Genomic DNA, 22,699 nt, shown 5'->3' with positions numbered 1-22,699 from the left:
CCACAGGAGGCAAGAATTGCAAGCTTGCAGACTGAGCTCCCTCCCTCCCTCCCTCTCATTCGTGCCTAGGGTGTAACTGTCTTGTGATACCTTCAAGTGTCGCTTTCTCTTCCCTCTTGCAGAGACGACACCCATAAAGTGGACGTGATTAATTATGCCCAGAATAAGGCCACCCGCTGCTCCCAGAACAATGCTCTGATTGACAAGGAATCTGCTCGGCTTCTCTGGGACTTTGTGGTTCTCCTGTGCAGGCAAAACGGGGTATGTGCTCAAGGCCTCCTTTCCACCTCTTGCATAGACCAGTTCTCCAGTTCCGCCTCTCAGGCCTTCACGCTGGTTATCTCGAAGCTTAGCCCTGTGAATGGCGAACCTGTGGCGCACGAGCCAGAGGTGGCACACAGCGCCCTCTCTGGTGGCACACAAACCATCGCCCCAGTTCAGCTCTGCTGCGCATGTGTGAGCGACTCGCACCAGCCAGCTGGACTCGGGTCTCTGCCGCGCATGCGTGGAGGGTGGGGCGCGCATGCGTGGGGTGCAGGGCGCATGCAGAGGCCCCTACGTACATGTGCAGGGGGCGGGGTGCATGCATGGGGGCCATACGTGCATTGCATTTTGGGGGTTCAGGCATGCGCATTTGTGCACATGCGCATACTTTCGGCACTTAGTCCAGAAAAGGTTAGCCATTACTGGCTTAGCAGATCCAAATTGGCAACAGGAGGAGCTGAGCAGCTGAGCAGCAGCTGGCCCTGGGGAACATACACACACACAAACACACATTACCCCCCCTCACTCCCCCCCCCCAAGCGTCTCCCAAAAGTGCCACCAGTATTAATGTCTTCAGTTTGGCAGAAAGGAAAATGGGAGAATAATCATGTCAACTTTACCTAATTGACATGATATGAGTTGATCCATATTTATTGATTTCATCCTGAGCCTGGTTAACTTAGCTCTGCCTTGAGAAATGCCTAAATGTTGGCTTATAATAGCCTTCTGGGTGATTTTCCGAGCAATTTAATTTAATAATTTAATTTAATTTAATTTAATGTTGCCCCTCTCCGAAGACTCAGGGCGGCTCACAATACATTTTAAAAAATAATTAAAAAAACATTGAAAAATTAAAAACATTAAAAACTCATTCACGCCATTCATGGCCGGATCTCACCAGTTCGCAACAGCGAGATCAACGGCCCCAGGACTGCCGGAAAAGCCAGGTCTTCACCGCTTTCCGGAAGGCCAATAGGCTGGGGATGGTCCAGACCTCAGGAGGTAACTGGTTCCAGAGAGCCGGGGCAGCCACAGAGAAGGCCTTCCTCCGCAGGCCCATCAGCCGACATTGTTTAGCTGACGGGATCCGGAGGAGACCAACTCTGTGGGATCTTACCGGTCGCTGGGAGCTATGCGGTAGAAGGCAGTCTCGAAGATAGCCTGGCCCTGAGCCATGTAGGGCTTTAAAGATAATAACCAACACCTTGAATTGTGCCCGGAGACCAGTAGGGAGCCAGTGCAGCTCGCGGAGAATTGGTGTAATGTGGGTGTACCTAGGTGTACCCACGACATTGCATGATGGGGAAGGGCACAATTTATCCGGGTGTTTTCAGGATGAGTCCCACTCAAGGGTATGGGAACCTTGCCAAGGTTTGTTTTGGAGAAGTTTGAAGAAGATGCCTTTTGGTTTCATTATTGTGTTGCCCAAATGCTCTGAATCATCACTTGCCTTCTGCCCCAGAGTTTCAGTAGCTTCAATCGCTTTGAACAAAATGTGTTTTCTGCAGCTCTGTGTCTCTTCTCAGTTATGTGGGGCATAACTCATGTTAGCATTGGGGCTAAAACCTCCTGGACTCCTTTTTATATTTTATTTTACCAGGTTGCTGATTTCAGCAGAAATGTTGACCTCCTCCCCCTTTATTTGTTAGTGATACATTCACAGATCTGTGCCCTCTCTTCCCATGGACACATCTGAGTTAATTTTTAAGTAGGATGGACTTTCCACCCTGAAATTAAACTCCCACTGGATGACTGTGGTAAAAAGCCCCAGCAATAAGTCACCATCTCTGTTTTGGCACCCCAGTGGGTTTGATGGGCAAAAGCAGACCCTCCCTAGAGTTTCTGCTCGTCTCCCACCCACCCACCCCTTCACTGCCAGTCTGTCTAGGATGTCTGTAGAGCTTCTCAGTCCTCCAGGTCATAGTTGTCCCAAAGGTGCTTTTTCAGGAGGCAACTGGACTTTCTTCTTTTTTCCTTTTGAAGACGTTTTGCTTCTCATCCAAGAAGCTTCTTCAGCACTGACTGGATGATAGTGGGGAATGGAAGGATTTATATTTCTTGCAGACAGCTGGTCCTTTGCATCCTTTTAGAGGGCTGTTGAAGCATTTGGAGGTTTATCTGTGTCCTCAGGGTCACCTGAGTATTGCTCCAGGTTCCTGTAGCCTCAATTTTTTCCTCTGAAAATCCATTCCTACTCCCACGCCATTCCAAATTGTATAACTAAAAGCTAAAATTGCAGACTACAGGAACCAGGAGCACCATTCAGGTGACCCTGAGGACACAGATAAACCTCCAAGTCCTTCAACAGCCCTCTAAAAGGATGCAAATGACCAGCTGTCTGCAAGGAATATAATTCCTCCATTCCCCACTATCATCCAGTCAGTGCTGAAGAAGCTTCTTGGATGAGAAGCAAAACGTCTTCAAAAGGAAAAAAGAAGAAAGTCCAGTTGCCTCCTGAAAAAGCACCTTTAGGTCTGTCTAGGATGGTCTCTCAACCTTAAAGCCACTTCCCGGTGTGTGGACTTCAACTCCCAGAATTCCCTTGTCTTAAGAGCATCCCTTCCTATTTGTAGACAGTGGTGGGCACGGATATTGCTGAGCTTCTGCTGCAGGATCATAAGACCGCGTGGCTGCCTGGGAAGTCACCCAATGAAGCCAACCTGATCGACTTCACCAATGAGGCTGTGGAGCACGTGCCTGAAGAGAGTGGAGAAGCTCAGCTGTCCTTCCTGACGGACAGCCTCATCGCCACCATTGACAGCCTCGAGAAGGAAACGGAGCGCTTCCGAGAGCTGCTGCTTTATGGACGGAAAAAGGTGAGCCTTCCTTCCTTCTTGTATGTTGGCTCCTGCAAAAAGAGGAGGAGATCTGCAAAAACAATTTAAAAAAAAATTAAATCCTGCATTCTTTTCCAATAGGATGCTTTGGAATCTGCCATGAAACATGGGCTGTGGGGCCATGCATTGTTGCTTGCCAGTAAAATGGACAGCAGGACGCATGCTCGAGTGATGACCAGGTAGGTAGGAGATGAGACCTCTGTGTGCCTCTGATCTCAATCGGGACTGAGTTCTAAAAAACCCTTAGTAAGGCCACACCTGGAATACTGCAACCAATTTTGATCACCACATTACAAAGAAGATGTTGAGACTTTGGAAAAAGTGCAGAGAAGAGCAACTAAGGTGATCAAAGGCCTGGAGAATAAGACATATATAAGGATTGCCTCTCCTTCCAATTTAAGAAAGTAAAAACTCTTGAAATGTAATATTTCAAAAGGAACCTTTTATTAAGCAGAAGTGACAGCAATCTGAACACCCTTAGGCAAGACAAGTAGGATTAAAGCAGTAGAGACCCCTCCCTTTAGCCAGAATGCAGATTTTAGCCAATACACAAGTGTGAAGATGTTTTCTTTACCAGCTGCCCTGAGAACTGGATAAGTATGTATTCCCATCTCTATCCTCCATTATCCTTTAAAGTGAAACACCCACATGGCCATCATAAACATTCCCCAAAGTTAAGGGGATCTCAGGGTGCTTTGGCGCCAGGATATAGGTTGAAAAGTATCTGTTGACACAGGCAATGCTAATAAATCGAATCCAAGGCCCCCCTTCTCCCAACTGAACGGCAGTATCACTTTTAGGGTTCTGACAACATATGAAGAACGGTTGCAGGATTTGGGTTTGGCTACTCTAGAGAAAAGAAGGACTAGGAGTGACATGATAGCAATAGTCCAATATTTGAGGGGCTGCCACAAAAGAGGAGGGGGTCAAATTATTCTCCAGAGCACCAGAGGGCAGGACAAGAAACAATGGTTGGAAGCTAATTGAGGAGAGAAGCAACCTGGAATTAAGGAGAAACTTCCTAACAGTGAGGACAATTAGCCAGTGGAACAGCCTGCCACCAGAAGTTGTGGGTGCTTCATCACTGGAGGTTTTTTAAGAAGAGACTGGACAGTCACCTATCTGAAATGGTATAGGTTCTCCTGCTTGAGCAGGCAGCTGGATTAGAAGACTTCCAGAGTCCCTTCTAACTTCTATTCTGCTCTGCTCTATAGAAGATCTTTGGGTCAGATCTGGTCAGGAGGCCAATGCAACAACCTCTTCCCAGGCTTTGGGCCTTGCATTGTCTCTCCAAAGGGGTATCAAGGCAGTTTTCCTCCTTGGAATGTTGATTGCTGATCTTCGTACTCTTTTCTTTTTCTTTTTTAACCTGTTTTTATTTTATTCAAAACACAGTTAAAATACAACATACAGAAATAAAAATAAAATCCAAAAGGACAAATGGAGAAAACACACACAAAACAATCAAAACATTAAAAAATGCATAAAATAAGACCTACATGTTATCCCTCTAGTTGAATATTGATGAATATATTGCTACAACTTAGTTCCCACCCGCTGCGAAACGAGCCCTCCAAAAAGTTTTAAACTACTAAGGCTGAATTTACAAGATTTAATTAAGCCACATTTGACGACAGACGATATTCAGAAACAAAACACGATATTTGACCCAGGACGATTTATTTATAACTTTTGGGATGAATTGGGATAGATAAGATGCCGTGATAAATTTTGTATGAGTGGATTACAATAACAGCCTGTTATCAGAGAGCTTTGAAACTTGTAATTTTGTTTTGTTCCACTAATATTGTTTTTTCCTGTTAACTATTTGGTCATTATCCCAAAGGTGCCTTTTTTTTTCAAGAGGCAATTGGACTTTCTGGTTTTTCTCTGAAGTTGTTTTGCTTCTCACTCAAGAAGCTTCTTCAGCTCTGACTGGATGGTGGGAGTCAGAACTGAAGAAGCTTTTTGGATGAGAAGCGAAACATCTTCAGAGAAAAACCAGAAAGTCCAATTGCCTCTTGAAAAAAAAAAGGCACCTTTGGGACAACCATGACCTGGATGACTTGAGAATCTCCATAGATAATTTGTCACTAATATAAGATATAGAAGACAGGTGAACATGTTGCACATAGATTTAATAGTACTCTTTTGTTTCTAGATTCGCCAACAGTCTCCCGATAAATGACCCACTGCAGACCGTTTACCAGCTGATGTCTGGTAGGATGCCCGCAGCCTCGACCGTAAGTGCCAAGAGTTGAGCCCACCCTGTAGTTTCCAAGGGTTGGCATTACAGTTTCCATGCTTCCAGGGAATTCTGGGACCAATGGCCTCAATATGCAGAGACAAGTACCATATTTTTCTGTCTATAAGACGCCCCCCATGTATAGGATGTCCCCTCCGCTTTTCATACTTAAAATTCAGAAATCAATATTTTAAACATTAAATAGAAAACATTTATTTTTGCAGAGTAAGACATTCACTTACTGGTACTGGTATTTGTTTGTTTGTTTATTTATTTATTCTGACATTTTTATGGGCTCAGAACGCTCCAACATTACCGCTCCCTGTTGCACCTGGGCACTGGCTACATGCAGCATCAGCTGATGTCAGTAACATAAGGCTCATAATCTGAGGAAACCTGTTAGCTTGTCTCTGCAATCGGTTTCGCTCGTGAGGCTAGTTTGCAGAGATAAGGTATCGGCAGTCTCGCAACCGCAGTGTTCTGACCCAACTCCCCAAACACGACAAACTCTTTGAAGTGAACTCAGAAGATGCCTTTATTAGGAGTGCCAGCAGCCCCAGCAAAAAGTTTCTCTTTCAACGCAGGCTAACAAATCTGGCCGGAAGATGAATAGTTGTCTATTCTATTCATCTCCACACCCTTCCTTTTATCCCCAGAGCTAGGGTGGGGCTTTGCTAGCAGTGGTGGCTCTTCCATCCCAAAGACCGGCCCATAGATTTCCGCTGTTCTCCTCTCCTCTGCCTTCTGTGCATCCATGCGTCAGGCACTGGGCCCAGCTGTTCCTCCTCTTCTTCATCAGCCACCTCCAGACCTGGGGGCTGTTGACTCTCCATCGGAGGGCTGATGGATGGCCAAGGCTCTGCCTCTGTCTCTGCCAACTCCATTCCGTCTTCCCCCTTGGAGCTCTCAGGTTGCCTTGATGCTGAGCCTGACTCCCACGCCTCGTCCTCGTCTGATTCGGCTGCTGGAAGAGTCGGTGGCCGATAGGCCACAACACACGGTTCTCCTCCCCCCCACCCCCGAGTGCATAAGATGCCTCTCCATTTTTAGGTCAATATTTTTAAGAAAAAGCATCGTCTTATACATGGGAAAATACAGTATTTCTGTAGACCATTTCAGCTCCTCTGTGCTTATCTTGGCTGGGATGCACATCCTTTGTCCCCATTCAAAGCCAACTTGGGGGTTTTGTAAATTTGCTGCCTCCTCTTTATCTTTCCTGGCTCACAACATCGGCCTCTCCCCCTCTTTTCTTTTAGTGCTGTGGAGATGAGAAGTGGGGAGACTGGAGACCTCACCTGGCAATGGTCCTGTCCAACCTGACCAATAACACGGACGTTGAGTCAAGGACAATCGTCACCATGGGGGACACGCTGGGTAATCCTGCAAGGGCAAAGGGTGTGGAGGGGGGGGCAGTGAATCTGGAGCGGGGGGAGGGGTTCCATCAGGATCTTGTGGCCCCAGGAGGCTGGATCTCTTTTGTAAGGGTTAGTGACAGGAATTCCAGCAAGTAAACAATTTTTATTATTTACTTACTTATGTTTAGTCATCACCATCTCGCTCATAAAGGCATTCTGGGCTTTGTTCAAATAAAAGTTAAAACATAAACACTGAATATAAAAATTTAAAGCAGGGGCAGGGATAGTTAAAATGTGACGTTAAAAATGACTTAAAACAGGGGTCTCCAAAATTGGCAATTTTAAGACCTGTTGTTCTGCCCCAGCTACAGGTTAGTTTACTAATTTAAATCAGTCTTTTCCGAACAAAGGCTGTTAAATTAACTTCATTAACAGCTGACAAGAATCCAAAGAATAATAACCGTAATCTTACTGTGGTTGGCAGAATGCCCAGAAGCAATTTGCAGGAAACTAATAAGAGAAACAAGATCAAGACACAAAGGTATGTGAATGGAGTTGTTACCTGCAAATTGCTTCAGTCATCATCCTTCCTTAAATAGGCTAGGGGAGTGGCCAATTAGCCCCAAGCCTTACCCTCGAGGAGACCTCCTCCTGAGGAGCCACTCCTGCCTTTTGGCAGCTCTGCGCGCCTGTGCATCGAGAAGAGGCTCCTCCTCTTCTTCCTCTTCACTTATGGGAGCTTCTGGAGGTTCTGAAGGCCCTGGCTGAATCCCTGATTCTGGCACCACATCTTCTCCAGCCTCCTCATTGTCCGACTCGAGTGCCAGCTGCACAGGCTGCTGGCACAGCACCACACCAGCCTCCTCGCTGTCAGAGTCAGCTACTAGCTGCACAGGCCGCTGACGGGCCACAACACCTGTGGACTTCAACTCCCAGGAACTCTGGGAGTTGAAGTCCACAAGTCTTAAAGTTGCCAAGGTTGGAGACCCCTGGCTTAAAAGGCTTTCAGGAGGGCAGAGCTAGGCCTTGAGATAATTTTGGGTGTGTGTGCAAAGACTGCGCTTAGCAAGGATGGCGCAGGTTGACCTCAGGTGATAAAGGGGACCCCGTAGGGTTTTTAAAATAATTTTTTCTGGGTTTTTTTAAATACAGGTAGTCCTTGACCGACAACAGTTCGTTTAGGGACCGTTCAAAGTTTAACTCACTGAAAAATGTGCCTTATGACGGTTTTTCACAGTTTCGACGTGCAACCCTGTGGTCATGTGATCAAATTTCAAATGCTTGGCAACTGACTCATATTTATGACGGTCGCAGTGTCCCGAGGTCATGTGATCCCCTTTTGCGACCTCCTCACAAGCAGAGTCAATGGGGAAGCCAGGTTCACTTAACAACCGGGTTACTAACATCAATTGCAGTGTTTCACTTACCAACTGTGGCAAGAAAGGCCGTAAAATGGGACAAAACAACAAAAGTCACTTAACAGAAATTGTGGGTTCAATTGTGATCGTAAGTCAAGGACTACCTTTATTTCATGCGAACAGAAAAAAATAAAAATATAAGTAGTTAAAATTAAATAAAAAGAAATACAAAAGCCTTGGTGTCAGGTTTCGATGTCGCCCCTTCCAACTCTGTTATCCTGTATTCTGTATTTTGCCCTTTCAAAACCAGATAACTTAGACATTTCCAAAAGACGATCCTTAGTATTTAGAATAGTATCACTTTTCCAATTTCTTAGAATAATTGTTTTAGCAACTCCTTCCCCTGGTCATGTCTGGTAGAACCATAATGCCTGAAAGACCATCATAGTCCAGAATTTCCAGATTCAGTGTAACTTTTATATCGTTAACCTTAAGGGATTTCTCCATAAATCATCTTATTTATAGTACATTATATATGTATGTGTAAAAAGTTACCATCTATCATTCAGAAGTGGTAGTTTCTTCAAAAAGATGGGACTCGTAACACCAAGGAAGCCCATCATACAATCCGGGAGCAAATCTGGAATGAGCTTTTTTTTTAAGTAAGGAAGGGGACACTAAATAGTAAGAAAAAATCCCGATGCATTTCTGGGAGACGGTCAAATCTCAGCCGGTCTACCTGAAAGATGCTTGAGCCAGGAGGGCTACCTTGTTGTGTAGTGAGAAGATCAATTCCAGACCATCCTTAATGAGTCACGGTGGTGCAGTGGTTAGAGTGCAGTACTGCAGGCTCCTGCTGCTGCCTGCCGGCTGCCTGCAATTTGAACCTCACCAGGCTCAAGGTTGACTCAGCCTTCCAGCCTTCCGAGGTGGGTAAAACCGCTTAAAGAGAGCTGTAAAAGCACCGTGAAGTGGTATATAAGTCTCAGGGCTACTGCTATTTATTTATTTGTTTGTTTGTTTGTTTGTTTGTTCAACTTGTATGCCGCCTTTCTCCGAAGACTCAAGGCGGCTTACAATGCATTTAAAAACCATATATAAAACATTAAAAGTTAAAACCATTAAAAACAATTAAAAATATTGCTATCCTCCCCATCTCGGTGGTCCTACCTGAATCAAGCCTTTGAAGTTGTAAACTCCTGTGGGGGGGGGGGGGGTTCAGGGATGCTCCCAGTGGGATCTGCTTCCTGAGAGTATTCCTTCTTTGTCTTTGGTTGCAGCTTCCAAAGGCCTCTTGGATGCTGCTCACTTCTGCTACCTGATGGCCCAAGAGAGTTTCGGCGTCTATACCAAGAAGACCACCAAGCTGGTGCTGATTGGTGCAAACCACAGGTGTGTGGGGATCCTTCCAGTTTTCTCCCTCGGGATCGAGCTGCCGCCTTGGTTCCTTCTGCCTGTCCCACTACAGAGACCGGGACGCTGCTTCTCCAGGGGAGCCCACCTTCTCCAGGCGTCGCTGCCCTTCCACACTCCCCCTCGAGTTCCGTTTGCAGCTCAGGCAGTTGTGACCACGTAGCCTCGTTTGCGTGGCGCAGATGCAGAGGGCTCGGTGCAGCTCTGGGCTCTCACTCCCACTGCTGTGTAGGGAGGCTGGCACATCAAAAGCAGCTCTGCTGATTGGCACGTAACAGAGGAGACATGTCACTGGGGCTCGCCAAGCCTTCAGCAGGGCGTGGTTTCACGTTTTAAGTAGGAATCCCAGCAAAGGACCCCGGGGTCTCTGCTGTAAACTCATGAAGGAGGTTGCTTGCTTCCCCCACCCCAGTCCTTGACTTGATGCCCCTTGGAGGGGCAAAGTTAAGCCCCCTCCCTTCTTTTCAATGGCTCCAGCCAGACTCACTGTGCAGTTTCAGAACCGCACAGTGTGCTGTTATGGGCCATTGAAGAAGGATGCCGTTCTCTCTTTTTCTGCTCTTAGCTTGCCTTTTCTGAAGTTTGCCAGCAACGAGGCCATTCAGCGGACGGAGACCTATGAGTACGCGCAGTCCCTGGGGACTCAGCCATGCTCCCTGCCCAATTTCCAGGTTTGCATCTCCCTCCCTCCCTCCCCCCCTCCCTCCCTCTCTCTTTCTCTCTCTCCTTCCTTCCCCCCCTCTCTCTTTCTGTTTTCTTTCTCCCTCCCTCCCTCCATCTTCCTTCCTTCCTTTCCCTCCCTCCCTCCTTCCTTCCTTCCTTCCTTCCTTCCTTCCTTCCTTCCTTCCTTCCTTCCTTTCTTTCTTTCTTTTTCTTTCTTTCTCTCTCTCTCCCTCCCTCCCTCCCTCCCTTTTTCTTTCTTTCTTTCTCTTTCTTTCTTTCTTTCTTTCTTTTTCTTTCTCTCTCTCTCTCTCTCCCTCCCTCCCTCCCTCCCTTTTTCTTTCTTTCTTTCTTTCTTTCTTTCTTTCTTTCTTTCTTTCTTTCTTTCTTTCTTTCTTTCTTTCACTACAAGTTCTTTATTATACCATTGAAAGGAGTTACATCATCATTCAAAATACAACTTTAAAATATAGATTGTTTACTTGCTACAAGGGAGGGGGAAAATCAGTTACTATTTCCTCCAGAGTGGCCAGAAAATCTTTAGTTGCCTGCAGACAGTCATAGTCCCATGAAATGAACGCTTGTTTTGCAGGCTGCTTGCAAATCTATCGGGCGCACTAACAATAAGACAAATAAGAGCCTTGGTGGCGCAGCAGACTAAAGCACTGTTAAGTAACACCAGCTGCCTGCAATTACTGCCAGTTCAAATCTCACCAGGCTCAAGGTTGACTCAGCCTTCCATCCTTCCGAAGTAGGTAAAATGAGGACCCGGTTTGTGGGGGCAATAAGATGACTCTGTATAAAAAAGAACACTGCTTGGGGGGGGGGGGGGGCGAAAGCCGTACTAAGCAGGTCTATACAAAAGTATGAAGGCTATTGCTTCACGCATTGTAAGCCGCCCTGAGTCTCCGGAGAAGGGCGGCATATAAATCGAACCAATAAATAAATAAATAAATAAATAAATGAACTCCAGTCAAAAACATATGGCTCAGCCGCTGCTCTTCAGGACCATCAAAGCTCTCAAAATCTAGAGGATTACAAGAAACCAAAGATTCCCCTTCTCTGGACATTCTTCAGGAACCATGCTATAGCTTTCAGTTCTGCTTGTGTTTTCATTTGCCTTTCTTTTTTTTCTTTTTTTTTGACAATTTTTTTCCCTTTTAGGGAACTGACTCGTTGTTGTTCAAACTTCCCAGAGCCTTCCTGACCAATTGAGATTCCGTCAGATTCACATTAGCTGTCCTTCTAACAAACACTTTTGAAGGTGCCCGTAGCGGTTTTAGTCGGTCCTTTAGCAGCAGTAGCGGTGCCAGTTTCTCCCATTATTATTTTTTTGTCTATGATATGTGTTGGCATCAAATGGTCCCTGGACAAACACTTTGTGTAAAATCTACCGCGTCTCTTTGTAAAGTTGCCGGCCCAGCAACCGCTCTCGCGTGTCTCATGGATCACTGCAGGGCCGGAGTTGGTGGAAAACCCGGGGGCCTCCCTAGGCTCTCTTCCAGCCAGTGATGGAAATTTGGTGCTTGGATTTGAGGCCTGTAGATCAAGGGCCACTTGCCTTCTCCGGCCTGTGGGGCCGAGCACAAGGGGGTACGTAGCGCAAGGGAGCTGCTTAGTTTCTCCTGCTCCGTGTCTCTGCCTCCTGATGGCACTCAGAAGAAGGTTCCGGATGGAGCTGCAGATTTCCCATTCGCAGGAAGTCCCAGGTCTCTGCAGCAAATTGGGACCAGGTGCAAATCACAGCTGGCTTGGGGGACTTTCCGGATGAGCCCCGTTTAGAAAGGGGCCCAACTGCTCAGCTAAGATGCTGTTTTTAGAGACCTCCTTCTTGGAGCCCTCAGACCAGAAAACATTTGATGTAGATCCTGGGGTGCTTCGTATCGTTTTTTTTGCACAATCTTTAATTCTTAAGGCGACAGAAGAGGAAAATGTTTAACTATATGACATGGGAGCAAATGTAGTACAGGTAGTTCTTGACTTATGACCACAATGGAGCCCAAAGTTTCCCTCATTAAGTGAGACGATTGTTAAGTGAGTTGTATCCCATTTTATGACCTTTTTTTTTTTTTGCCATGCTTGTTAAGCGAATCCCTGCAGCTGATAAAGTTAGCAACCCGGTTGTTAAGTGAATCTGGCTTTCCCCATTGACTTGGCTTGTCAGAAGATCGCAAAAGCGGATCGCATGACTGTGGGACGCTGCAACCGTCATAAGTATGAGCCAGTTGCCAAGCATCTGAATTTTGGTCACATGACCACAGGGATGCAGGAAAGGTCGTAACTGTCGAAAACAAGTCCCGCTGTAACTTTGAATGGTCAGTAAGTGTGAACTGTTGTAAGTCGAGGACTACCTGTAATTACTGTTAAGGAAACGGACGTGAAAGGCAATTGAGGTGAGCCTTGGTTCTGGCCCCGTCCTCGGTGCTGTATTAACCGGCGTCTCAAAATCTTCTCTGCATTCCCAGGTGTTCAAGTTTATCTATGCTTGCCGGCTGGCTGAGATGGGGCTCATTGCACAGGCCTTTCATTACTGCGAAGTGATTTCCAAAGCCATCCTGACAAACCCCGGCTGCTATTCGCCGGTTCTTATCAGCCAGGTGATCCAGGTCAGCACACTCCGCAGCAGGATGACTCGCTTAAACCTTTGGGGGGGGGAGCCAGGGAGCCCTGCCCTTTTTCTGGGACCCCGGGGGGCTAGGCTTGCCAGGTATTTCAGATCACAGCACCCCCTTTTCCTGTGTACCATTCCCTTTGCCCAACCTTCGCTAACTTTGAGCCCTCCAGATACGTGGAGTCACAAATTCCTAGGACCCCAGGCTGTGACAGATTAACAAAGTTGGAAGGGACCTTGTAGGTTATCTAGTCCAACCCCCTGCCCAAGCAGGAGACCCTACACCATTTCTGACAGAGGGCAGCCCAGTCTCTTAGTGAAAGCTTCCAATGATGAAGCTCCCACAACTTCTGAAGGCAACTTCTGTTCCATGGGTTGATTGTTCTCACTGTCAGAAAAATTCCTCCTTATTTCTAGGTTGAATCTCTCCTTGATCAGTTTCCATCCATTATTCCTTGTCTGACCTTCAGGTGCTTTGGAAAACAGCTCAACCCCCTCCTCTCTGTGGCAGCCCCTCCAATATTGGAAGGTGGCTATCATGTCTTCCCTGGTCCTTCTCTTCACTGGACTAGCCAGGCCCAATTCCTGCAACCGTTCATCGTATGTTTTAGCCTCCAGTCCTCTCATCATCCTGGTTGCTCTTCTCTGCATTTTTTCTAGAGTCTCAACCTTTTTTTATAATGTGATGACCAAAACTAGATGCAGGACTCGAGGTGTGGCCTTACTAAGGCTTGATATGACTTTAACTCCTCATTCTTCATTTTACAGATTTCCTCTCAATTGCGGCTCTTTGACCCTCAGATAAAGGAGAAGCCTGAGCAGGAATTATTTATTGAGCCCAACTGGCTAATTCATCTCCGACACTTAGACGGGCAGATTAAGGTAAATTTCATATCCTTTGGGATGTTTGCAGCAGGTGGGCGCAGATCGGTCCAGCTTTGTTGAGGGCTAACTCTGAGGCCTAGAGATGCTGCTGAGGTTTCTTTTTTAAAGTTTTGTAGGAACGTCTCTGAGAAAAAAAGGTTTCCTTGCCAATGGACATGTTTCCTCTGTAACTGTAAAATGTTGGCTGTGGTCAGATCAATAGAATAGGAATAGGAATAATGGAATGGAATGGAATGGAATGGAACGGGGAATAGAACAGAACAGAACAGAAATCAGAATAGAGTGGAATGGAATGGAATGGAATGGAATGGAATGGAATGGAATGGAATGGAATAGAATAGAATAGAATAGAATAGAATAGAATAGAATAGAATAGAATAGAATAGAATAGAATAGAATAGAATAGAATAGAATAGAATAGAATAGAATAGAATTCTTTATTGGCCAAGTGTGATTGGACACACAAGGAATTTGTCTTTGGTGCATAAACTCTCAGTGTACATAAAAGAAGAGATACATTCGTCAAGAATCATAAGGTACAAGGTTACAGTCATACAGTTGTAAGTGGGAGGAGATGGGTGGTGGGAACGATGAGAAGATTAATAGTAATGCAGATTTAGTGAATAGTTTGATGGTGTTGAGGGAATTATTTGTTTAGCAGAGTGATGGCGTTCAGGGGGAAAACCTGTCCTTGTGTCTAGTTGTTCTGGTGTGCAGTGCTCTATAGCGTAGTTTTGAGGGTAGGAGTTGAAACAGTTTATGTCCAGGATGCGAGGGGTCTGTAGATATTTTCACAGATTCCTCTTTTGACTCCTGCAGTCTACAGGTCCTCCATGGAAGGCAGGTTGGTAGCCATGGTTTTTCCTGCAGTTCGAATAAAAATAACAATAACAATAACAGAAGTTAGTTAATAATCCCTAGGATTATTGACACACAAGACCATTACAGATAGTCCTCAATTTACAACAGTTCATTTAGTGACCATTCAAAGTTACAACGGCCAGTTTTCACACGGCCATTGCAACCTGCCCATGGTCACATGATCAAAATTCAGGCACATGAGAAATGACTCCTATTTACAACGGTCGCAGTGTCCCGGGGTCATGTGATCCCCCTTGAGTCCATGGGGAAGCCAGATTCAGTTAACCGAGTTACCAACTTATCAGCTGCAGCGATTCACTTAGCAACGGAGGCAAGAAAGGAGCAAAACTCCCTGTCTTGATTTGCAAGGCTTCTAAGTGGGAGAGTTCAGGCGGAAGGCAAGTCCAGTGAGGTCTCCATGGATGCTGATTGAATTTGGGATCATTCCGCAGGGTGACTTAACCATAAAATGCCTCTCCCACCACCGCGAGTCAAGAGAGCCAGACCCATGATAGCATAGCTAAGAGGATGCGGGTGGGTGGGTGAGGAGCCAAGGGAAGGAGGCCCCTCGGAAGAGAGAACAGAACAGAACCTTGGAGGTCTTCTAGTCCAGCCCCCTGCTTAAGCAGGAGAAGCTGTACCATTTCAGACAAGTGACCGTCTTTTCTTAAAAACCTCCAGTGATTGAGCACCCACAATTTCTGGTGGCAGGCTGTTCCACTGGTTAATTGTCTTCACTGTTGGGAAGTTTCTCCTTAATTCCAGGTTGCTTCTCTCCTTGATTAGTTTCCATCCATTGTTTCTTGTCCTGCCCTCAGGTGCTTTGGAGAATAATTTGACCCCCTTCTCTTTGTGGCAGCCCCTCAAATACCGGAATACTTATATCATGTCACCCCCTAATTCTTCTTTTCTCTAGACTAGCCAGATCCAAATCCTGCAGCTGATCTTCATATGGTTTAGTCTCCAGGCCTTTGATCATTTTAGTTGCTCTTCTCTGAACTTTTCCCAACTTTTTCCAAGATAAAGAGCTTAGGCCAGCTAGACTAAGCCCGCTTAGGTGGAAATCTGCTACAAATCCACTACTTTAATTCCCAAACGCCTTGCAACAATGTGTGTGCATGTGTGTGTCTGTGTGTGTTCTGCCTGGGGCTGGGCAGTGGCATCGAATGGCTGGTCTTAGCTGAAAGCGTCCATTGGCATCCATCTCGTTCCAGGAGGGCTCCTTCGGCTACAGCGTAGGGAGAGCCACACCCCAGCAGTATTCCTCCAGCACGCCAAGCTCAGAGCACGACCACACCAGTCAGAACGAAGGCCTGGGAGGCGGCCTAGATGTGAGCTCCAACAACCCGTTGTTGGCCTCCCTGCTGCCCAACATGGTCCAGCCCGTCCAGCTGATGCCTTCAGGTGGGTGCATGGATTGCGAGAGGCTTCCTTTCCTGGCATCAAAACGTGGAAAGCAAATGGAACCCAGGCAGCCAAATGCCAGGCAGCCTTGTGGGAAGCCAGGCAGCTACGTAGGGGCTGCCCATCTGTTGGGAAGCATCCCACTTGCTTCTTTGATGGTGGCCAAGCAACCGGCTGAGTGAATGAAAGATGTCGGCTACTCTGAGGCCAGCTGTGGCCATCGCAGATGGTGGCCTGCAGTGTCCCCTGGCTGCCTTCCAGACCCCTCGTGCTGCTGTGCAGGACCATAAAGGAACAGTCGGGCTCATTCTGGACTCTTGCTTATTATGGGATGCAAACTCAGTTCTCTTTCAATCCCTTCTCCAGCTCCTCCTACCATCCTGGATGGCACCGTGGCTCTGACCCCCCCTTCCCAACAGGAGCCTGCTGCTGCTGTTCCTTCCTGCTCCGTGGTACCTGCCTCTATGGGCCTGGGACCTGGCTCTCCGAACCACTATGGAGCCGAGGTGAACCCCATGTACGGGGGGTCAGCGGTGCTGCCAGCAGGTCTACCTCCTCAAAGCCCTGAGCTGCAGCCGCACGAGAGGACCCAGCACGAAGCAGGTTTGCCTGGGCGAGGAATGGGTGGGGAGGAATCGGCCAGCAAACTCCCTTCTCCAAAGAGCCTGTCTCATACTGCTTTTCTACAACATTTCTAGGGAATTGCAACATGGAGAGGAGAGGGAAAGGGAAAGGATCCGTTCATGGCTTTTCCCATTTAAAAAGCACATTTAGGATCCCATCCTCCTTGGGGAATTCAGCAGGGAAGCCTCCCTTCAGATTTCTCCTTGCCTTTGGTTGCCCTTGGAGGCTCCCTCTAATTGTAGTCCCATCTTAGGTAGATAATGAGAGTAGCTCCTAGATCAGTGTTTCTCAACCTTGCCTATTTTAAGATGGGTGGACTTCAACTCTCAGAACTCCCCAGCAGCCATGCCGACTGGGGAATTCTGGGAGTTGAAGTCCACCCATCTTAAAATGGTCAAGGTTGAGAAACACTGTCCTAGATCAAGGGTGTCAAACACAAGGCCTGCGATGTGGTCCTTACATGGGGCCATCCTGGAAAATGTAAGGGGCCGGCCCGCATCGCTTCGGCCCAGTCTACCCAATGTGAAGAGGAAACATGCCAGCAGCTTGGTGAGTGGCATCAAGCTGGCCACACCCACCCAGTCGACCGTGCCCGCCCAGCCCTCCAAGGTCAATCACAGCCCTGATGCGGCCCTCAGTGAAATTGAGTTTGAGACCCTTGTCCTAGATGGACCTGCCCACACTGCATCACCAAGCCTTGGATCTGGAGCCCCATTCATTCATTCATTCATCTGTCTGTCATAGCCACTCATCTCACAGGCAGGTGGCTCTTTCCCCCCTTATTTGGGAGAAACTAAAGCTTACCTGTCGTTCCCTCTTTCTCTTTTTGCCTGATCCCAGGGGTGGCTGAACCTCCCGCATGGAAGGCAGTTCCAAAGTCCGGAGAGGAAGACTTCTACAGGAAGATGGAAATCATGGTATTGGCCAATTTCTTTCTCTCTCTTTATTAGTGACCTTCATTGTGCGGCCACATTCTGCCCGAGGCCTTGTGGAAAGTTTCCAAGCCTGCCTTGCGTGCTTTGGCTTAATTTGGGCACATTAGTTCCGGAATGCCAAAATTTGTGAAGAAGTTCTTAGAATGACTTTTCTCTGAGCACTTCAGGAGAAGTCCACGGCCATGGCCCTCTTGGTCAGCCACATCTTGCCTGCCAAGCTGTGGCGATGGGGCCGATGGCCTTGGACTACCTCTGGGGCATGTGCACCACAGGCAGGGCCTCAGGCTGAAGGCAAGAAGCTCCGGTGAACCAGGAGCCGGGCTTCCTAGATCCCTTCAGTCTGGAGGTCAGAGACCAAGAGCAGAATAATCTGGTAAGTAAAGAAGATTCCGCGTACGAGTTCCCGGTTGTCTGTTGTGTTTTTTTTTTTTCCTTTCCAACGTGACGAATCCACTTCTGGGATTTGAGCCAGTGGGACTTTTGCTGCCCACGGCTGTTCATGTGTGGTCTTCGCTGCTTGTTCAGGTGCTGACTTTGTTTCTGTCCAGGGCCCAGGCCGACGATCCCGATCGACCTCCCAGTCTTCGGCCCACATGGTATGCCCCTGAAATTGATTTGCTGCCACTCAGATCTTCTCTCTCTTAAATCTGTCCTCTCTCCATTACCACTTCTCATCTCCGTTGCTTGTTAGCACTTTTTCTCCTTCCTCCTCTTCCTTCTTACTACATTATTGCAGACGTCCCTTCTTAAAGCCAAAAAATTGAACTCGGTTGTTACGTAACCACAGGGCCTGGGGCGGCGGTCTCGGACCACCTCGGAGTCCTCCGTGCATTCTGTTGGCCGGGAGAGGCGAAACTCCGCCGCCAAGCAGCCTTCTCCACCTCCACCCTCGATCCCCGAAAGGAAGAAAACGTCCAAAGAAGCCAAGGAGGAGCTGGCACCTCAAAAAGTGAGCCATAAACCTTAACGCTAAGCAGAAACACTTTAGCTGCCCTTCCTGGAGAGAGTTCGCTCTTCCTGGCTTGGTGCCGATGCCTTTGCCAACCTCAGCAAAACTTTCTGGAGGCCTCCATCTCTCCTTCCCCCCACAAGCTTAGCACTTCCTCCCTCAAACTTATTTATTTATTTATTAGAAAATTTATATTGCTGCCTATTCGCACATGGCAACTCAAGGCAACTTACAGGGGTATAAAAACTTCGTATATATATAAAAATAAAACTAATAAAAGAAAATAATATAATAGCCCCCCACCCTGGCGACAGCAGATCACATGAGCCATTTAATGGGCTCCAACCTGCTCTGGGCTCCCCAGGCCCTTTTCAACGCCTTCTGGAAGAGTGCCAGAGTGGGGGCCAGTCTAATCTCTGGAGGGGATGATGTTCCGGAGAGAGGGAGCCACCACGGAGAAGGCCCTTCTGGGTCCCACCAGCTGTTTCTCCCTCGGGAATGGGACCCACAGCATTCCCTGCCTCCCCACTCTGGTGGGTTGGGTAGATGTGACCGGCAAGAGACGGTCCCTCAGATCACCTGGTCCCAAGCTATGAAGGGCTTTAAAGGTGACAACCAGCACCTTGAATTGCACCCAGAAGCAAATCGGCAACCAATGCAGCTCCCGCAGGACAGGTGACACATGTGCACACCGAGGTCTGCACAAAACCATGCAGGCCACTGCATTTTGCACCAAACTTAAAGTCAGAAATTGCTCTGGAATCTCCTGGGGGGTGGGGGGGACACACACATTATATTAAAAGAAAGTATGATTGCATTTTTTCCCCCAGAGCTGGCTTCGTTGGCTAATGGGGAAAACCAAACATGAAGCTCATCTTCCTGATGATAAGAACAAGTCGGTAAGAAAACCGTTCAGCCTCCACTGGCATCCTTGGGCTAATATTATTGTCTTCCTTTTAATACTCAGTTAAATTTTAAAAAGGGATGATCAAAGCCAACAATTATGAAATATGGGGGATTTTATAAAATCAGTGTTGATGGAAAGCAAAGGGAATAAAGGTTTGTATGAATATATGTTGTTTTGGAAGGGATAAGGGCACAATTAGAATATATGGTATATCTTTTAGTTGTTATAGAAAAAGAAATATAAGGGGAAAAAATGGTCTCCTGAGGTGGGGGTGCACTGTAATATTTGTATTTTCCCCCCTTTTTGTGTGTGTTTAGATGTATATGTACTGTGTTTGCATTATTTGTATTTAAAATAAAAAAAAATATTTTAAAAAAATACTCAGTTCCCAAACTGTAGCATTTGGCCTTGGGATATTTAAAAAGAAACACATTTTTATTTTTTACATTTTTTAAAAACTTCAAATGGCACCAATTCCAGTCTCAGAAAAAAAACCTTTCAGGATTGGCAAAGAAAGTTAGAAAAACGCTTCTGCAGAGAGGCAGATTTAGAGCATGGGCACTGCGGTTTCTATCCGAGAGACAAAAACGAATGACAGAAAACTATCCCTAACAAGAATTAGTTTTCCATTTTATTTATTTATTAGATTTGTATGCAGCCCATCTCATGGTCAAGGCACCCTGGGCGGCTTCCAATACCAGAACTAACAAAATAAAACAATGACAGGATTAAAACATAGGGCATTAAAAGGGAAAGCATTAAAATTAATATTAAAGTGGATAAAAAGAATCCACGAGTGGAATAGAACCTATTAGCAACCTCTTGGCTAGTCTAGGGAAGAGAAGGACCAGGGGAGACAGGATAGCAGAGTTCCAATACTTGAGGGGGGAGGAGAGAGGAGGGGGTCAAGCTATTCTTCAAAGCACCTGAAGGCCAAACAAGATGGAAACTGAACAAGGAGAGATTCAACCTGAAATTTTCTGACAGAGCAATCAACCCCATGGAACAGAAGTTGTGGGAGCTGAATCTCTGAAAGCTTTCAGGAAGAGACTGGACGACCATCTGTCAGAAATGGTGGAGGGTCTCCTGTTTGGGTGGGGGTTTGGACCAGATGACCTACAAGGTCCCTCCCAACTCTGTTAATCTGTATCTTTCTGCCAATATTAGTTAGTTCATCAATATTCGGAGAGTCGCTATGATTTCTAAGAAAAAGATTATGTGGCTAATAAAGTCAAAGGACTCAAATCAGCAGAGCAGTAACCTTCAGGGTTCAATATAAACCATAACTATCTAGGTTGTGGGCAGAGAGATTAGACAAACAAACAAGGGAAATTAGAAAATGCGTCCCTAGAAAGTTTTCTATAATATATTCACTTCTTATTTATTTTTTATTTTTTATTTATTTATATGCCGCCCTTCTCCGGAGACTCAGGGCGGCTTACAATGCGTTAAGCAATAGCCTTCATACTTTTGTATATTTATTCAAAGTCATCTTATTGCCCCCACAAATAAGGGTCTTCATTTCACCTACCTTAGAAAGGATGGAAGGCTGAGTCAACCTTGAGTCTGGTGAGATTTGAACTTGCAGTAATTGCAGGCAGCTGAATGTTAATTACAGTGCTTTAGTCTGCTGCACCACCAGGACTCTTTTACTTCTGCTTAGTAAGGTTTTTTTTTTGTTTTTTTTTTGAAATTCTATTACCTAACGTAGACTATTTCCCTTTGTATTTGATTATTCTAACCAGCCTAAATGTGTTTAAATAGAAAACACACACGCAGATTTAGCCAGCTGAATCTGGCTCCTCTTGGAAAACGTTGCTTCATTCTTCTTTATCTATCTGCAGATTGTTTGGGATGAAAAGAAACAGCGGTGGGTCAACCTGGATGAACCGGAAGAGGAAGTAAGTGTCGCGGCCAGGAATGCATCACCCAGGAGCATAACGCACATCGTGCTCCAAGTCCCTTTTTTCTCTGCTCTACACACACACACACACACACACACACACACACACACACACACACATCATCATCATCATCAAGGGATGAAAAAGCAGCTTCCTTCCGGGGAGGGTCTTCTACTTTCTTTGCTATTCTAGCCTGCTAGTTTTTTTCCATCCCTTCGTCTCCTGTGCCTGAGGGACTCTTGCGAAAGCTGTCTCGTGATTTCTTGCCGTCCAACACCAAACGTAAAGGAGTTCCAAAAACAGAGAACTGACAGTTAGAACAATTAACCAGTGGAACAACTTGCCTCCAGAAGTTGTAAATGCTCCAACACTGGATGTTTTTTAGAAGAGATTGGATAATCATTTGTTTGAAGTGGTGTAGGGTATCCTACACCTAAGTAGGGGGTTGGACTAGAAGACCTCCAAGGTTCCTTCCAACTCTTTTATTCTATTTAGGAAAAGGAAAGCTGTCAATTAAGAGATTTGCATTTCACTGACTGTTTTTTTCCTTCCCCTCTCCCTCTCTCTTTTTAGAGCAAACCCCCTCCCCCTCCCCCCACTGCATTGCCTCAGGCTGTTTCCTCTGGATTAGCAGGACCTCCCAATGCTTCCATCAACATGTTCTCCAGGAGAGCAGGTAACTTACACAATTGGAAAACCTATCCTGGGCCTGAGAGGTGGGACGAGCCAGGGGTTGCCTATGAACCAGTGGCTCCATTGTCTGCCCACTCCCTTCCTTGGCTAAGAGTGGCTTGTTGAGAGGGCAAGCAGCGAGGGAAGATAGTGTTGGTTTGAGAGCATCTCCAGAGGTTTCAGGAGTTGAGAGGCATTAGGTCAGGTGTATCAAACTCAAGGCCTGCGAGCCACATCCAGCCCATGACTTAGATCTGACCCCTGGGGGCCGGTCTGGAAATAGCAAAGGACCGGCCTGCATTGTCTCTGCTAGGGAAAATGGGGTGCTGGGGGGTGCACACAGCTCCCCCGAGCTCCGTTTTCACTGGCAGAGGGCTATCAAAACAAACTAAAAACAAAACAAAAGGAGAAATGTTTCCCCTTTTGCATTTGAGCACGCAAGAAGGGACAGGAAAGGAGAAAGGGAAAGAGGGAAGAGAAAGAAAAAGATGGGAAGAGAGCAAGGAAGGCAAAAGAAGGAAAGAAGGGCAAGAAGAAGAAATTAGAATGAAGGGAAGGAAAAAGGGAGGGAGGGAGGAAGATAGATAGGACGATAGATAGATAGATAGATAGATAGATAGATAGATAGATAGATAGATAGATAGACAGACAGACAGACAGATAGATAGATAGATAGATAGATGATAGATAGATGGATAGATGGATAGATGGATAGATAGACAGATAGATGATAGATAGACAGACAGACAGACAGATAGATGATAGATGGATAGATGGATGGATGGATGGATAGATAGATAGATAGATAGATAGAT

At 46.5% G+C, this 22,699-nt stretch overlaps 1 protein-coding gene and 1 pseudogene across 3 annotated transcripts in view; one reads left to right on the top strand and one right to left on the bottom strand.

The window, feature by feature from the left end:
• SEC16A (SEC16 homolog A, endoplasmic reticulum export factor) overlaps window positions 1-22,699 on the top strand; it is a 67,831-nt gene that overhangs the window by 34,843 nt on the left and 10,289 nt on the right. For all 3 annotated transcript variants that reach the window (XM_060691862.2, XM_060691849.2, XM_060691835.2), the window contains exons 10-26: window positions 123-261; window positions 2,838-3,080; window positions 3,183-3,280; window positions 5,263-5,344; window positions 6,603-6,720; window positions 9,340-9,451; window positions 10,038-10,143; window positions 12,598-12,738; window positions 13,512-13,625; window positions 15,704-15,893; window positions 16,260-16,496; window positions 17,358-17,434; window positions 18,001-18,048; window positions 18,240-18,401; window positions 19,232-19,300; window positions 21,153-21,209; window positions 21,786-21,888. In XM_060691862.2, coding sequence (XP_060547845.2) covers window positions 123-261; window positions 2,838-3,080; window positions 3,183-3,280; window positions 5,263-5,344; window positions 6,603-6,720; window positions 9,340-9,451; window positions 10,038-10,143; window positions 12,598-12,738; window positions 13,512-13,625; window positions 15,704-15,893; window positions 16,260-16,496; window positions 17,358-17,434; window positions 18,001-18,048; window positions 18,240-18,401; window positions 19,232-19,300; window positions 21,153-21,209; window positions 21,786-21,888 — 2,096 coding nt within the window. The remainder of the gene's footprint in view (window positions 1-122; window positions 262-2,837; window positions 3,081-3,182; window positions 3,281-5,262; window positions 5,345-6,602; window positions 6,721-9,339; window positions 9,452-10,037; window positions 10,144-12,597; window positions 12,739-13,511; window positions 13,626-15,703; window positions 15,894-16,259; window positions 16,497-17,357; window positions 17,435-18,000; window positions 18,049-18,239; window positions 18,402-19,231; window positions 19,301-21,152; window positions 21,210-21,785; window positions 21,889-22,699) is intronic.
• LOC148111697 (securin-like) lies at window positions 10,618-11,488 on the bottom strand (annotated as a pseudogene).

Source organism: Pantherophis guttatus, chromosome 16, assembly GCF_059756535.1.
Source record: "Pantherophis guttatus breed Tessera chromosome 16, ASM5975653v1, whole genome shotgun sequence".
In the NCBI taxonomy this organism is placed as follows: Eukaryota; Metazoa; Chordata; class Lepidosauria; order Squamata; family Colubridae; genus Pantherophis; species Pantherophis guttatus.
This window is presented reverse-complemented; position numbering and strand designations above follow the sequence as displayed.